At 47.9% G+C, this 14,880-nt stretch overlaps 1 protein-coding gene across 1 annotated transcript in view; it reads left to right on the top strand.

Moving 5' to 3' along the window:
* The window catches only part of LOC124014325 (transcription factor COE1-A-like), a 332,099-nt gene that overhangs the window by 6,608 nt on the left and 310,611 nt on the right, over positions 1-14,880 (top strand). Inside the window, 1 exon segment of the mRNA XM_046329183.1 lies at positions 9,233-9,306. Coding sequence (XP_046185139.1) covers positions 9,233-9,306 — 74 coding nt within the window.

A 14,880-nucleotide genomic window follows, 5' to 3' on the forward strand; every position in this document is an offset into this window, starting at 1 on the left:
GGTTGACAGAGCTGTCACTGGGGCCTCACAGCTCATAGTGAATACCAGAGGTGCTAATACTGGAGCCCAGAGTGTGGAGACATAAACATTCCAACTCTGTCAAATTGTTTGTTGATCATTGCTTGACAACCATTTTCAGATCTTTGCCAGAGATTCTGAAGCAGATTTAAATCAAAAGTGTAACTCCGCCTCTCAGGAACATTCACTGTCTTCTTGGTAAGCAACTCCAGTGTAGATTTGGCCTGTTAGGTGATTTGGTGTTTTAGGTTATTGTCCTGCTGAAATGTGAATTCATCTCCCAGTGTCTGGTGGATAGCAGACTGAACCAGGTTTTCCTCTAGGATTTTACCTGTGCTTAGCTCCATTCCATTAATATTTTATCCTGAAAAACTCCCCAGTCCTCCATAATTACAAGCACACCCATAACATGATGCATCCACCACAATGCTTGAAAATATGGAGAGTGGTACTCAGTAATGTGTTGTATTGGACATTTTTAGCAGTGTTACGTTAGCGTCTTGTTGTAAATTGCCTGTAATCCATGGCTTCTGGTTGGGATATGTACGCAGGGTCACTGTGGGGAAGATGTCGTCAATGCACTTATTGATGAAGCCGGTGACCTAGGTGGTATACTCCTCAATGCCATTGGATGAATCCTGTGTCTGTGTCTGTGGTAGCAAAACAGTCCTGTATGTGAGCATCCGCGTCATCTGACCACTTCCGTATTGAGGGAGTCACTGGTACTTCCTGCTTTAGGTTTAGCTTGTAAGCAGGAATCAGGAGGATAGAATTATGGTCCGATTTGCCAAATGGAGGGCAAGGGAGAGCTTTATATGCGTCTCTGTGTGTGGAGTAAAGGTGGTCTAGAGCTTTGTATGCGTCTCTGTGTGTGGAGTAAAGGTGGTCTAGAGCTTTGTATGCGTCTCTGTGTGTGGAGTAAAGGTGGTCTAGAGCTTTGTATGTGTCTCTGTGTGTGGAGTAAAGGTGGTCTAGAGCTTTGTTCCCTGGAGTTACACATGTGACATGCTGGTTGAAATGAGGTAAAACCGATTTAAGTTTGCCGGCATCATACGATCAGGAAAAACCTGGTAGCTCTAATAATAAGGTTTAACAGTAGAAAGACTGCTGTAGTCTGTTGATGACATGGGGGCGGGGAGAAAGGAAGACTAACAAGTGGTCCAGCCAAACCATTGTTGTGCTTGGTTAGGAAGGATAAGGTCAACATGATCGGATCCAAAGCTCCATGCACATTCTCTCCAGTGAGGAGCCTGTCTGCCTGCCTGTCTGTCTGCCTGCCTGCCTGCCTGTCTGTCTGTCTGTCTGTCTGTCTGTCTGTCTGTCTGTCTGTCTGTCTGTCTGTCTGTCTGTCTGTCTGTCTGTCTGTCTGTCTGTCTGTCTGTCTGTCTGTCTGTCTGTCTGTCTGTCTGTCTGTCTGTCTGTCTGTCTGTCTGTCTGTCTGTCTGTCTGTCTGTCTGTCTGTCTGTCTGTCTGTCTGTCTGTCTGTCTGTCTGTCTGTCTGTCTGTCTGTCTGTCTGTCACAGCTATGAGTCCCAGTGTCTGATCACAGTGCTGCCTGCGTGCTGCTGGTCAGCCCTCATGGAAATCAAGGATTATCATACTAATGCTATAAACCTACCCACAGAGTTTAAGACTCACTGTGTTGTTATTACTGTGGCCAACACCACCACCACCACCACTGCACTGTGCTGTGGCTCCAACGGAACAACCACTAATGTGTCACTGTGGCTTCATACCCTACTAGAGACGGAGGAGGAGTTTATGGTGAGTGGATAACGGTATTGACAGCTACCATGCATGTTGTAATCACACTTGTTAGTAGTACTCTCATTTCCATCACAACCATAGAATTGCAGTAATAAACATAGTATTTATTGTATAACCAACTATAAAATCAGCACTACTATCACACAGAATAGAGAGAGAGTAGTGCCCCCGAATGTCAGTCTGACAGTTGTATCTGCGATCATGTTCTCCACCGTTGACAGATCTGATAAAGACAGAAAGCAGGCAGGAGGGCCTCTCCTCACTCTCCCTCCTTCTCTCTCTTCTTCTCACCCTCCCACTTTATCTATCGCTCGCATGCCCTCTCTCTCTCCACCTCTCTTTCTCTCCTACCCTGAGGTTTGGAGCCAGAACAGCTGAGCTGGGGGTGGGGTGGGGTGGGGTGGGGTGGGATGGGGTGGGATGGGGTGGGATGGGGTGGGGTGGGATGGGATGGGGTGGGATGGGGTGGGGTGGGGTGGGATGGGGTGGGATGGGATGGGGTGGGATGGGATGGGGTGGGATGGGGTGGGGTGGGATGGGGTGGGGTGGGATGGGATGGGGTGGGATGGGGTGGGGTGGGGTGGGGTGGGGTGGGATGGGATGGGGTGGGATGGGATGGGGTGGGATGGGATGGGGTGGTATGGGGTGGGATGGGGTGGGGTGGGATGGGGTGGGGTGGGATGGGGTGGGGTGGGGTGGGGTGGGGTGGGATGGGGTGGGGTGGGGTGGGATGGGGTGGGATGGGGTGGGGTGGGATGGGTTGGGATGGGATGGGTTGGGATGGGGTGGGGTGTGGTGGGATGGGGTGGGGTGGGATCGGGTGGGGTGGGATGGGGTGGGATGGGATGGGATGGGGTGGGGGGATGGGATGGGGTGGGATTGGGTGGGATTGGATGGGATGGGGTGGGATGGGATGGGATGGGGTGGGGTGGGGTGGGATGGGGTGGGATGGGATGGGGTGGGATGGGGTGGGATGGGGTGGGATTGGATGGGATGGGGTAGTTGCTAGTTTGAGGGGGGGAACAAAGACGGAGACAGGCAGACTGAACGTGGCACCTCTTTAAAAGTATCTGTGTTGCTGTGGCGGCCTGGGAAGAAAGGCTGCCATGGTCCTGGTGACACGCTAACCGATGACGCTAACACAGTGGGAAGTGCGTTTCCACATATTTATAGCAACTTGTTTACACACCTTAGATTTCAGCCGTCATATCAAAGCCAATGACGAAAATGGCAAATGAAAATGGAAAAGTGAGTTTAAATATGTATTAAAAAGGCACATGGAGGCTACGTGTTTGTTAATGCATCATGTTGTTGTTAGCACAGGAGAGGTGTGAATGTCATGTACGTGCTGCATCGACGGTGGAGAAGGAGGTCTTGTTTTTTATGCACTTCAAAGATAGAAAGACGTGGTTGAATCACACCGTAAAATGTCATGCTGAGTAGTAGGTCAAACTTAACTAAATAACAAACTGCAGTTTGCAGCCAGATTCTCCCCTAATTACAATTCCAGATGTGTCAGAAGCTGTATACAATATGTAGACAGCAAACACTTCAGTGACACTAACAAACCAGACAAAGGGCTATTCATCTATTCTATGAGACATTTCCTGCCGTTGGGAGGCTGCCCGATAATAGCGTTGGATATTCAGCCTTGTTCAGGATTATATTGTGGTAGTAGTAATGACGAGTGTGGTGAGGTTCCTAAAGCTGAGGCCTGGAGGGCGATATGGGGCTGATCGTCTGGGCACCGTCCCTCAGCACCGTCCCTCAGCACCGTCCCTCAGCACCGTCCCTCAGCACCGTCCCTCAGCACCGTCCCTCAGCACCGTCCCTCAGCACCCTCTAAATGAAGGTGTCACATAGCAACTCCTGTTTTTATAACCTTGACTGAAAGACAAGCCAAAAATACCACTATGTTATTTATGTTTTGTGTTAATGAGTTTGCATCCTCGCCACTGCTCTGTGTGTACTTCCTGTTTCTTTCCTGCTTGTGAGAGAGAGAGAAAAATACACGTTTTTCAGCGCTATTCATTTGGCATTATTGAAAAAATATATATATTTAGTGAACATGGTGAAAGCATAAACTCACAGGGTGAGAGGGCTTCAATGATTTTGACAAACTCTTGGCATCCCCTCTAACAAAGGACTCGGGATATGTAATCTTCATTGTAAAAATTTGTGGAGCGTTCGTGTACATTATTTCATGACTTTATATTTCTATGAGTTCATCTGTCATGATTAATATTTCTCTACTGGAGGACATCATTGCACAAAGGTCTGGCTGTGCTCAGTAAAGAGCTGGACATTGAGAGCAGTGTATTCCTGGCCTGCAGACGTTGATTCATGCACTGCTGTTTTAGAAGACCTTGGTCCTTATTCTGTCAAAGTGAAACCAAGGGAACAAGTCATTTTCACCGTCACCCTGACTGCAGAAGTAGCTGTGGAGCAGAGGCTAGTTTTTCACTCACTGTTATGAGGGAACAGATACATTTTAACACCATATTTACACCTGCACACGAGGCTGCTGATTGGTCGTGTGGTTACCGTGCCGACTCCATGTGTTGACTGTTTTGCCGTCAAAGAGAGATTTGCCGGCACTGGGACAACGTGTTGTTAGGTTATGGGAGGGTGACAACAAAGCTGAGGCATTTTGGAAGAGGTGTACGCTGGTCCAGATGGTGTGTCACTCTCCAGTCTGGCATCCCAACTGCTCGCCCACACCTCGCCTCCCCTCGTCTCTCCTCCCTCTTACCGCCCCACCGTCACCGCCATGGGCATAGAGTTTACACGCTAGAGTAGATAGACTGAGACCATTACACTCCTCCTACCAGGCAGACAGTGGCAGACATCGGCGAGCAGCTAGCACCCTCTTCACTGTTAACGACAGAGTGAGGTGGAAGCAGTGCAGGCAGAGAGACATTGCCCTTCCTGTATATGAGAAACACTCTGCACGATGAGTCATGAATATTCAATCCTCCGAGAGAAGGATAGAAGAGAATGTTCCCGGAAAAATAACAGAACATTCCCAGTTACCACTGCACTCATAAAGCACCGAGCATCTCAGTCCACTTTCCATAAAACACGCCCGTGAGTAGTGTAGCATATTCACAATGACGTCTTATGCATCCCTGTGGTTTTAAAGAGTCACAGTGTGAATCATGCACTACATGACCAAAAGTATGTGGACACGTCGAACATCTTATTCCATGACCATGGACATTAATATGGAGTTGGCCCCCCCCCCTCCCCTCTGCTGCTATAACAGCCTCCTCTCTTTTGGGAAGGCTTTCCACCAGATGTTAGAACGTTGCTGCAGGAACTTGATTCAATTGAGCCACAAGAGCATTAGTGGGAGGTCATGCACTGATGTCGATTAGACCTGGCTCACAGTTGGCGTTCCAATTCAACCCAAATGTGTTTCGATGGGGTTGAGGTCAGGGCTCAGTGCAGGCCAGTGAAGTTCTTCCACACCAATCTAAAAAAACAAACATTTCTGTATGGATCTCGCTTTGTGCAAGGGGGCATTGTCATGCTGGAACAGGAAAGGTTCTCCCCCAAACTGTTGCCACAAAGTTGGAAGCACAGAATCATCTAGAATGTCATTGTATACTGTAGCGTTTAGATTTCCCTTCACTTAAACTATGGGGACGAGCCCGAACCATGAAAAACAGCCCCAGACCATGATTCCTCCTCCACCAAACTTTACAGTTGGCACTATGTATTCGGGTAGGTAGCATTCTCCTGGCATCCGCCAAAAGCAGATTCGTTGGTTGGACTGCCAGAAGGTGAAGCGTGATTCATCACTCCAGAGAACGCGTTTCCACTGCTCCAGAGTCCAATGGCGGTGAGGTTTACACCACTCCAGCCGACGCTTGGCATTGTGCACGGTGATCTTAGGTTTGTGTGCAGCTGCTCGTTCATGGAAACCCATTTCATGAAGCTCCAGACACACAGTTCTTATGCTGACGTTGCCTCCAGAGGCAGTTTGGATCTCGGTAGTGAGTGTCGCATCAGAGGACAGACGCTTTTTACACGCTGCACGCTTCAGCACGCGGCGGTCCCGTTCTGTGAGCTTGTGTTGCCTACCACTTCGCTGCTGAGTCGTTTGTGCTCCTAGACATTTCTACTTCACAATAACAACACTTAGTTGACCGGGGGCACCTTTAGCAGGGCAGACATTTCACGAGCTGACTTGTTGGAAAAGTGGCATCCTACGCCACGTTGAAAGTCACTGAGCTCTTCAGTAAGGCCATTCTACTGCCAACGTTTGTCAATAGAGATTGCATGGCTGTTTGCTCGAGTTTATACATCTGTTAACAACGGCTGTGGATGAAATAGCCCGAATCCACTCATTTAAAGGGGTGTTCACATACTTTTGTATATATAGTACAGAGTCACAGTGTGAGCACTGACAGTGACTCAGTCAACCTGTTCTTCTCAGTAGGGGTCAGTAGGGGTCAGTAGGGCTCAGAGGCTCCCTCAACAGCCACGATCACTGTGACCCTCCTGTGTAACGCTCTCTTCTCAGCTCCTCTCCTCTCTCTTCTCAGCTCCTCTCATCTCTCTTCTCAGCTCCTCTCCTCTCTCTTCTCAGCTCCTCTCATCTCTCTTCTCAGCTCCTCTCCTCTCTCTTCTCAGCTCCTCTCATCTCTCTTCTCAGCTCCTCTCGTCTCTCTTCTTAGCTCCTCTTCTCTCTCGTCTCAGCTCCTCTCGTCTCTCTTCTCAGCTCCTCTTCTCTCTCTTCTCAGCTCCTCTCTCTTCTCAGCTCCTCTCGTCTCTCTTCTTAGCTCCTCTTCTCTCTCTTCTCAGCTCCTCTCGTCTCTCTTCTCAGCTCATCTCCTCTCTCTTCTCAGCTCCTCTCGTCTCTCTTCTTAGCTCCTCTTCTCTCTCTTCTCAGCTCCTCTCCTCTCTCTTCTCAGCTCCTCTCGTCTCTCTTCTCAGCTCCTCTCCTCTCCTCTCTCTTCTCTCTCTTTTCAGCTCCTCTCCTCTCCTCTCTCTTCTCTCTCTAATTCAGCTCCTCTCCTCTCCTCTCTCTTCTCTCTCTTTTCAGCTCCTCTTCTCTGTCTTCTCTCTCTTCTTAACTCCTCTTCTCTCTCTTCTCTCTCTACTCAGCTCCTTTTCTCTCTCTTCTCTCTCTCCTCTTCTCTCTCTTCTCTCTCTCCTCAGCTCCTCTCCTCTCTCTCCTCAGCTCCTCTTCTCTTCTCTCTCTTCTCAGCTCCTCTCTTTTCTCAGCTCCTCTTCTCTCTCTACTCAGCTCCTCTTCTCTCTCTCCTCAGCTCCTCTACTCTCTCTCCTCAGCCTCTCTCCTCTCTCTCCTCAGCTCCTCTCCTCTTCTCTTCTCTCCCTTCTCAGCTCCTCTTCTCTCTCTTCTCAGCTCCTCTCTTTTCTCAGCCCCTCTTCTCTCTCTTTACATAATGTTCTGCTCTGCAGCACTGTGGGAAGCCAGGACCCGGGATGGCCCCTTCCTTCCCTCCCTCCCACCTTGGACAGAAATATCGGACGGGTCCCGCAGAGTTCTCACGACACACGCTGCTATTCATTAAACATCCCCCGGCCAGAGGCAGTAAATACTACGTTAAGCTCTTAGGGCCGCTCTGTGTGTTTTTGTGTTGTTCAAGTGGAATCTGTTCTTTAAAATTCCAGGGAGGGAGGGAGAGAGAGAGGGTGTTGGTAGTGATAGCGGGGCAGGGCGGGCGGGGAGGAGAGGGCATGATGGTCTTTGACTGGACAATGAGATTTAGCATTCCAACAGTCCTTTTACATTTGTGGAATGTTTATAATCTGTATGGTGTATATGGGTAGCACAATCGCTAAGGATAATGTCTACCAGTGTAGTGTTCTGTTTTGCATCCAAGTCTTAGGTGGTGAATTGAAAGGCCACATTTGTTTCCAATGATCAGCTGATTGTCATGTATATGTTTCAGACAGACAGAGCATTGGGCTCCAACCTCCAAACAAGCCTGCATTCCAAATTGCACCGTGTTCCCTAGATAGTGTGCTAATTCTGAGCAGAGTCCTTTAGGGTCCTGGTCAAATTCAAATTCAATGCCTATATGGAATAGGGTACCATTTGGGACACAGGACATGTTACAGAGAGACAGGAAGTCATATTTCCATCCGCACTAACAGCCCTGTTTGACTGGACCACAGCCCTGTTTGACTGGACCACAGCCCTGTTTGACTGGACCACAGCCCTGTTTGACTGGACCACAGCCCTGTTTGACTGGACCACAGCCCTGTTTGACTGGACCACAGCCCTGTTTGACTGGACCACAGCCCTGTTTGACTGGACCACAGCCCTGTTTGACTCTAAAACACCCTGGAATGGCAGTGAAAATACATACTTGGTTACTACATATGTGCTGATATGTTGTCACACAAAGGAAAATAAATGTTAACCAAAATCAAGCTAAATGCTGATGACTGGACCACCGCAGATGATTTGGACCAGAAGTGGAACAGATGCGAACGGGCTGGAAGTTGTAGTCCAATGCTTTAAGAGCACCTTACCCTCACCTTACCCTCACCGTACCCTCACTTTACCCTCACCTTACCCTCACCGTACCCTCACCTTACCCTCACCTCACCCTCACCTCACCTTACACCCACCTTACCCTCACCTTACCCTCACCGTACCCTCACCTTACCCTCACCTCACCCTCACCTCATCTTACCCTCACCTTACCCTCACCTAACCCTCACCTTACCCTCACCTTACCCTCACCTTACCCTCACCTCACCCTCACCTCATCTTACCCTCACCTTACCCTCACCTAACCCTCACCTTACCCTCACCTAACCCTCACCTTACCCTCACCGTACCCTCACCTTACCCTCACCTTACCCTCACCTTACCCTCACTGTACCCTCACCTTACCCTCACCTAACCCTCACCGTACCCTCACCTTACCCTCACCTTACCCTCACCTTACCCTCACCTTACCCTCACCTCACCCTCACCGTATCCTCACCTTACCCTCACCTCACCTTACCCTCACCTTACCCTCACCTAACCCTCACCTTACCCTCACCTTACCCTCACCGTACCCTCACCTTACCCTCACCGTACCCTCACCTTACCCTCACCGTACCCTCACCGTACCCTCACCGTACCCTCACCTTACCCTCACCTTACCCTCACCGTACCCTCACCTTACGCTCACCGTACCCTCATCTGGGTAACTTCTGTCGGATTTCATTTTCTTATCATGCAGGAAGTGACGTGTGATACATATTACAGGGTACATCTGTAAGAGAGACCCAGATCTCAGCATGAGTCCCTGTGTGGAGGGAGATGTTACCAGACGTGATCCAGACCACAGTAGGAACACTCTCTCCAGGGCAGATCTAGTGGGCCTCTGTGATGACCAGTGCCAACCCAACCTTGCTTCAAAAAACAAATCCTCAACCTGTTTCTAATATAATCTTTGCCCCCCTCCTTCTGCAGGCTATTGTTTATGAAGGGCAAGACAAGAACCCTGAGATGTGCCGAGTGTTACTGACACACGAGATCATGTGCAGGTAAGAGGAGGAAGCTCCTGTCTGCTGCTACAATATACTACACTATAATACACTCATGGGTGGATTGGCTATCTGATAATTCTGGCAAATGCCAGATGGGATGGACATTGTTTTTGTTGGGTAGGCTGGTCAAAATGGACACACACCAAAATATGTTTTTATCTAAAAAATAATATTAAAAAAAATGAAAAAGGTGACATGGGCCTATTAAGATTTCTTTTTAAAGATTTGTTTTTCCAAAAATATTTTTAAAGATTTCTCTCTAATACTAATCAATGATGTGCCTTTGGTTCATCAGTGGATAGCGATTATCTGATAGACTGACCTGAGGTTACGCAAACTCACATTCAAACATGGCATCAGCACAGACACCTGCTTCCAACTCGGTTATCAGTTAGACAGTCAAGATCATGGATTGTAAAAAACAGAAAGGGTGCCTATAAATGTTGAAAGAGCACATTCTAGATTGTCACCTCACTCAAAACGTCCTATTGGTTTTTTTTTTTTGGGGGGGGGGGCAAAAACCATGATTTAGTCAAACAGTAAAGTGCATTATCCTCGTGATTCCTGTAATGAAAGTGTCTGCCCTGACCCTGTGCCCTCGCTGGGGCCTGCTGCTGTGACAAGTGAGCCACTCCTCTCTACACCCGTTTGCTCCTGACTACACTATACTACACTACACGACACTACACGACACTACACTACACTACACTACACTACATTTACATCACTTACATTTAAGTCATTTAGCAGACGCTCTTATCCAGAGCGACTTACAAATTGGTGCATTCAGTCGTGAGGGAGTTTGTTCCACCACGACGCCACGACGCCAGGACTACACTACACTATACTATACTACACTATACTACACGACACGACACAACACTACACTACACTATACTACACTACACGACACTATACTACACTACGACACTACACTACACGACACTACACTACACTACACTACACTACACTACACTGCACTACACTACACTACACTACACTACACTACACTACACTACACTACACTACACTACACTACACTACACTACACAATACTACACTACACGACACGACACAACACGACACGACACTACACTACACTACACTACACCACACTACACTACACTACACTACACTACACTACACTACACTACACTACACTACACAATACACTACACTACACGACACTATACTACACTACACGACACAACACGACACGACACTACACTACACTACACTACACTACACTGCACTACACTACACTACACTACACTACACTACACTACACTACACTACACTACACTACACTACACTACACTACACTACACTACACTACACATACTACACGACACGACACGACACTACACTACACTACACTACACTACACTACACTACACTACACTATACTATACTATACTATACTACACGACACGACACGACACTATACTACACTACACTACACTACACCTCTCAACCATAAATGTACAGTACGTTCATATCGTTGTCTACACTGATACCAAGACCTCACCTTGTATATGGTAGTTGTTTCATCCAGGCTCAGCCTTACTACAGCTAAGCAGGTCACCCCTCCCCTGCAGGGAATAACAGAGAGGAAAAGTAGAGGAAGATGAGTTTTGCGATCAAATATTGTACCTTTAATTAAAATCTAAAGATGAATTTGCTTGGAATTGGGTTGTGAGGATAGAGTCTAGAGTCTTTCCTTTTTATAGAGGCATTTGAATAGCCCCCCCCCCCTAAAAATACCTCTCTGATGCCTGGTTAATTAGGACATGGAGAAAGTCATTACTCAGTCTGAATTATCCAGTTGTTCAGCTGCTAACAAATGGGCCATTTGTGATTGTGATATATATGCAGGACATATATGTAAACATGTGTGTGTGTGTGTGTGTGTATATATACACACACACACACACACACACACACACACACACACACACACACACACACACACACACACACACACACACACACACACACACACACACACACACACACACACACACACACACAGAAAGACACACACAGAAAGACACACACACACACACACACACACACACACAAAGACACACACACACACACACACACAGAAAGACACACACACACACACACACAGAAAGACACACACACACACACACACACACACACAGAAAGACACACACACACACACACACACACACACACACACACACACACACACACACACACACACACACACACACACACACACACACACACACACACACACAGAAAGACACACACACACACACACACACAGAAAGACACACACACACACACACACAGAAAGACACACACACACACACACACACACACACACACACACACACACACACACACACACACACACACACACACACACACACACACACACACACACACACACACACACACACACACACACACACACACAGAAAGACACACACACACACACACACACACACACACACACACACACACACACACACACACACACACACACACACACACACACACACACACACACACACACACACACACACACACACACACACACACACACACACACAGAAAGACACACACACACACAAAGACACACACAACACACAAAGACAAAGACACACACACACAAAGACACACACACACAGAGACACACACACACACACAAAGACACACACACACAAAGACACACACACACAAAGACACACACACACACAAAGACAAAGACACACACTCCCCCGTCGTATTCATATTTAGAACAGAAATTATTCTCTGACATTTCTTCAGAACAAAGTTAACTTTTACTCTTTAATTTGGGATAGTCACATGATTAATAGTAGCATTAGAAATGTACAATTATTATACCATATGCTTTTTAGTATGTGGTTAAGAGCCCATCAGTACATGCCACCATCACAGTTGTACAGTATAACCATTTCCCATAGCAGTGCTGGGTTGAGGCACATAGCTCTATAGTGTTGGGTTGAGGCACATAGCTCTACAGTGTTGGGTTGAGGCACATAGCTCTACAGTATTAGGTTGAGTCCCATAGATCCACAGTGTTGGGTTGAGGCACATAGCTCCACAGTGTTGGGTTGAGGCACATAGCTCCATAGTGTTGGGTTGAGGCACATAGCTCCATAGTGTTGGGTTGAGGCACATAGCTCCACAGTGTTGGGTTGAGGCACATAGCTCTATAGTGTTGGGTTGAGGCCCGTAGCTCTACAGTATTAGGTTGAGGCCCATAGCTCCACAGTGTTGAGTTGAGACCCATAGCTCCACAATGTTGGGTTGAGGCCCATAGCTCTATAGTGTTGGGTTGAGGCCCGTAGCTCTACAGTGTTGGGTTGAGGCCCGTAGCTCTACAGTATTAGGTTGAGGCCCATAGCTCCACAGTGTTGGGTTGAGTCCCATAGCTCTATAGTGTTGGGTTGAGGCCCGTAGCTCTACAGTTTTAGGTTGACGCCCATAGCTCCACAGAGTTGGGTTGAGGCCCATAGCTCCGCAGTGTTGGGTTGAGTCACATAGCTCTATAGTGTTGGGTTGAGGCCCGTAGCTCTACAGTATTAGGTTGAGTCCCATAGATCCACAGTGTTGGGTTGAGATTCATAGCTCCACAGTGTTGGGTTGAGGCACATAGCTCCACAGTGTTGGGTTGAGTCACATAGCTCTATAGTGTTGGGTTGAGGCCCGTAGCTCTACAGTATTAGGTTGAGGCCCAACGATCCCCAGTGTTGGGTTGTAGTGTTGGGTTGAGGCCCATAGCTCCCCAGTGTTGGGTTGAGGCCCATAGCTCTATGGTGTTGGGTTGAGGCCCATAGCTCTATGGTGTTGGGTTGAGGCCCATAGCTCTATAGTGGATTTAGGCCCATAGCTCTATGGTGTTTTGTTGAGGCCCATAGCTCTATAGTAGATTTAGGCCCATAGCTCTATGGTGTTGGGTTGAGGCCCATAGCTCTATAGTGGATTGAGGACCATAGCTCTATGGTGTTGGGTTAAGGCCCATAGCTCCACAGTGTTGGGTTGAGGCCTTAGCTCCATAGGGTTGGGTTGAGGCCCATAGCTCTATGGTGTTGGTTTGAGGCCCATAGCTCTATGATGTTGGGTTGAGGCCCATAGCTCTATGGTTTTGGGTTGGGGCCCATAGCTCTATGGTGTTGGGTTGAGGCCCATAGCTCCACAGTGTTGGGTTGAGGCGCATAGCTCTATAGTGTTGGGTTGAGGCCCATAGCTCTATTGTGTTCGGTTGAGGTCCATAGCTCCACGGTGTTGGGTTGAGGCCCATAGCTCCACGGTGTTGGGTTGAGGCCCATAGCTCCACGGTGTTGGGTTGAGGCCCATAGCTCTATAGTGTTGGGTTGAGTCCCATAGCTCTATTGTGTTGGGTTGAGGCCCATAGCTCCACGGTGTTGGGTTGAGGCCCATAGCTCTAAAGTGTTGGGTTAAGGCCCATAGCTCTATGTTGTTGGTTTGAGACCCATAGCTCCACAGTGTTGGGTTGAGGCCCATTACTCTATAGTGGGTTGAGGCCTCTAACTCCACAGTGTTGGGTTGAGGCTCATTGTCCATAGTGTTGGGTTAGGGCCATAACTCTACAGTGGGTTGAGGCCCATAGCTTGAGAGTGGGTTGAGGCCCATAGCTCCACAGTGTTGGGTTGAGGCTCATAGCTCTATAGTGTTTGTTTGAGGCCCATAGCTCTACAGTATTGGGTTGAGACCCAGTCTGCGAGACACAACCATGGAGATGTGGATGCATCAGACAGTGATTGGGATGCCAGTCCAGCGTGTCATGAACCACTCCCCAAGTCTCTCCCCCAGTCTCTCCCCTCCCTCAGCCCCTCCCAAGTCCCCTCCCCCAGAACATTTGTCTGTTCACCATTAATCAGTGCTGTTAATTGCCATTCACCACCATTAGCCATATGTTGCCAAGCCAGCTTGAGACGTACAGTAAGTGCTTAGTCCTTTCATTTGACAAACTCAGTAATAGAATGAGCTTTCCAACGCTTTTATAAAGAAGACACACATGTCTTTAAGGTCAAATACAATTGTGTGTGGACCAACAAAAAAGTTATATCCAAATGATAAGATTCACTAATTAATAATTAAACAAATTGGGATTTATTGGTTTAAGCAAGAGCCAGTGAGCTGAAATAATTTGTCATGGTGTTGAGTATTTGTTTATTTGTTTTACAAGGGTTAGAGGTCCCGGTATGGTAGCAGTGTCCTCACACCAACAGTCATCAATTCATCCTGTTAATTACATGAGGCGATTTAGATGCATTTTCTTCAAAAGCTGCGGCAGGAAGGAAGCGTTGAGATTAAAGATGTGATTTCCTTTGGATGTCCTGCGGGACCAAATGGAAGTTAACAGGAAAAGAAAATATCCCCCTCAACAAAGCTGGTGAAGGCATGTACTAATTAGCATAATTTTTGTTGGTGGAAGGGGAGAGGGTAATGGGGGAGGGAGGGGGGGGGGTGTAAGAAGAAGAAAATCCTGTCTCCCGTGGGTGCTGCCTGATGATTGGATTGCAGGGAAACCACTAATCAGTTCTAAAG

The sequence above is a fragment of the Oncorhynchus gorbuscha genome, linkage group LG02 (genome assembly GCF_021184085.1).
Source record: "Oncorhynchus gorbuscha isolate QuinsamMale2020 ecotype Even-year linkage group LG02, OgorEven_v1.0, whole genome shotgun sequence".
NCBI classification, from domain to species: domain Eukaryota; kingdom Metazoa; phylum Chordata; class Actinopteri; order Salmoniformes; family Salmonidae; genus Oncorhynchus; species Oncorhynchus gorbuscha.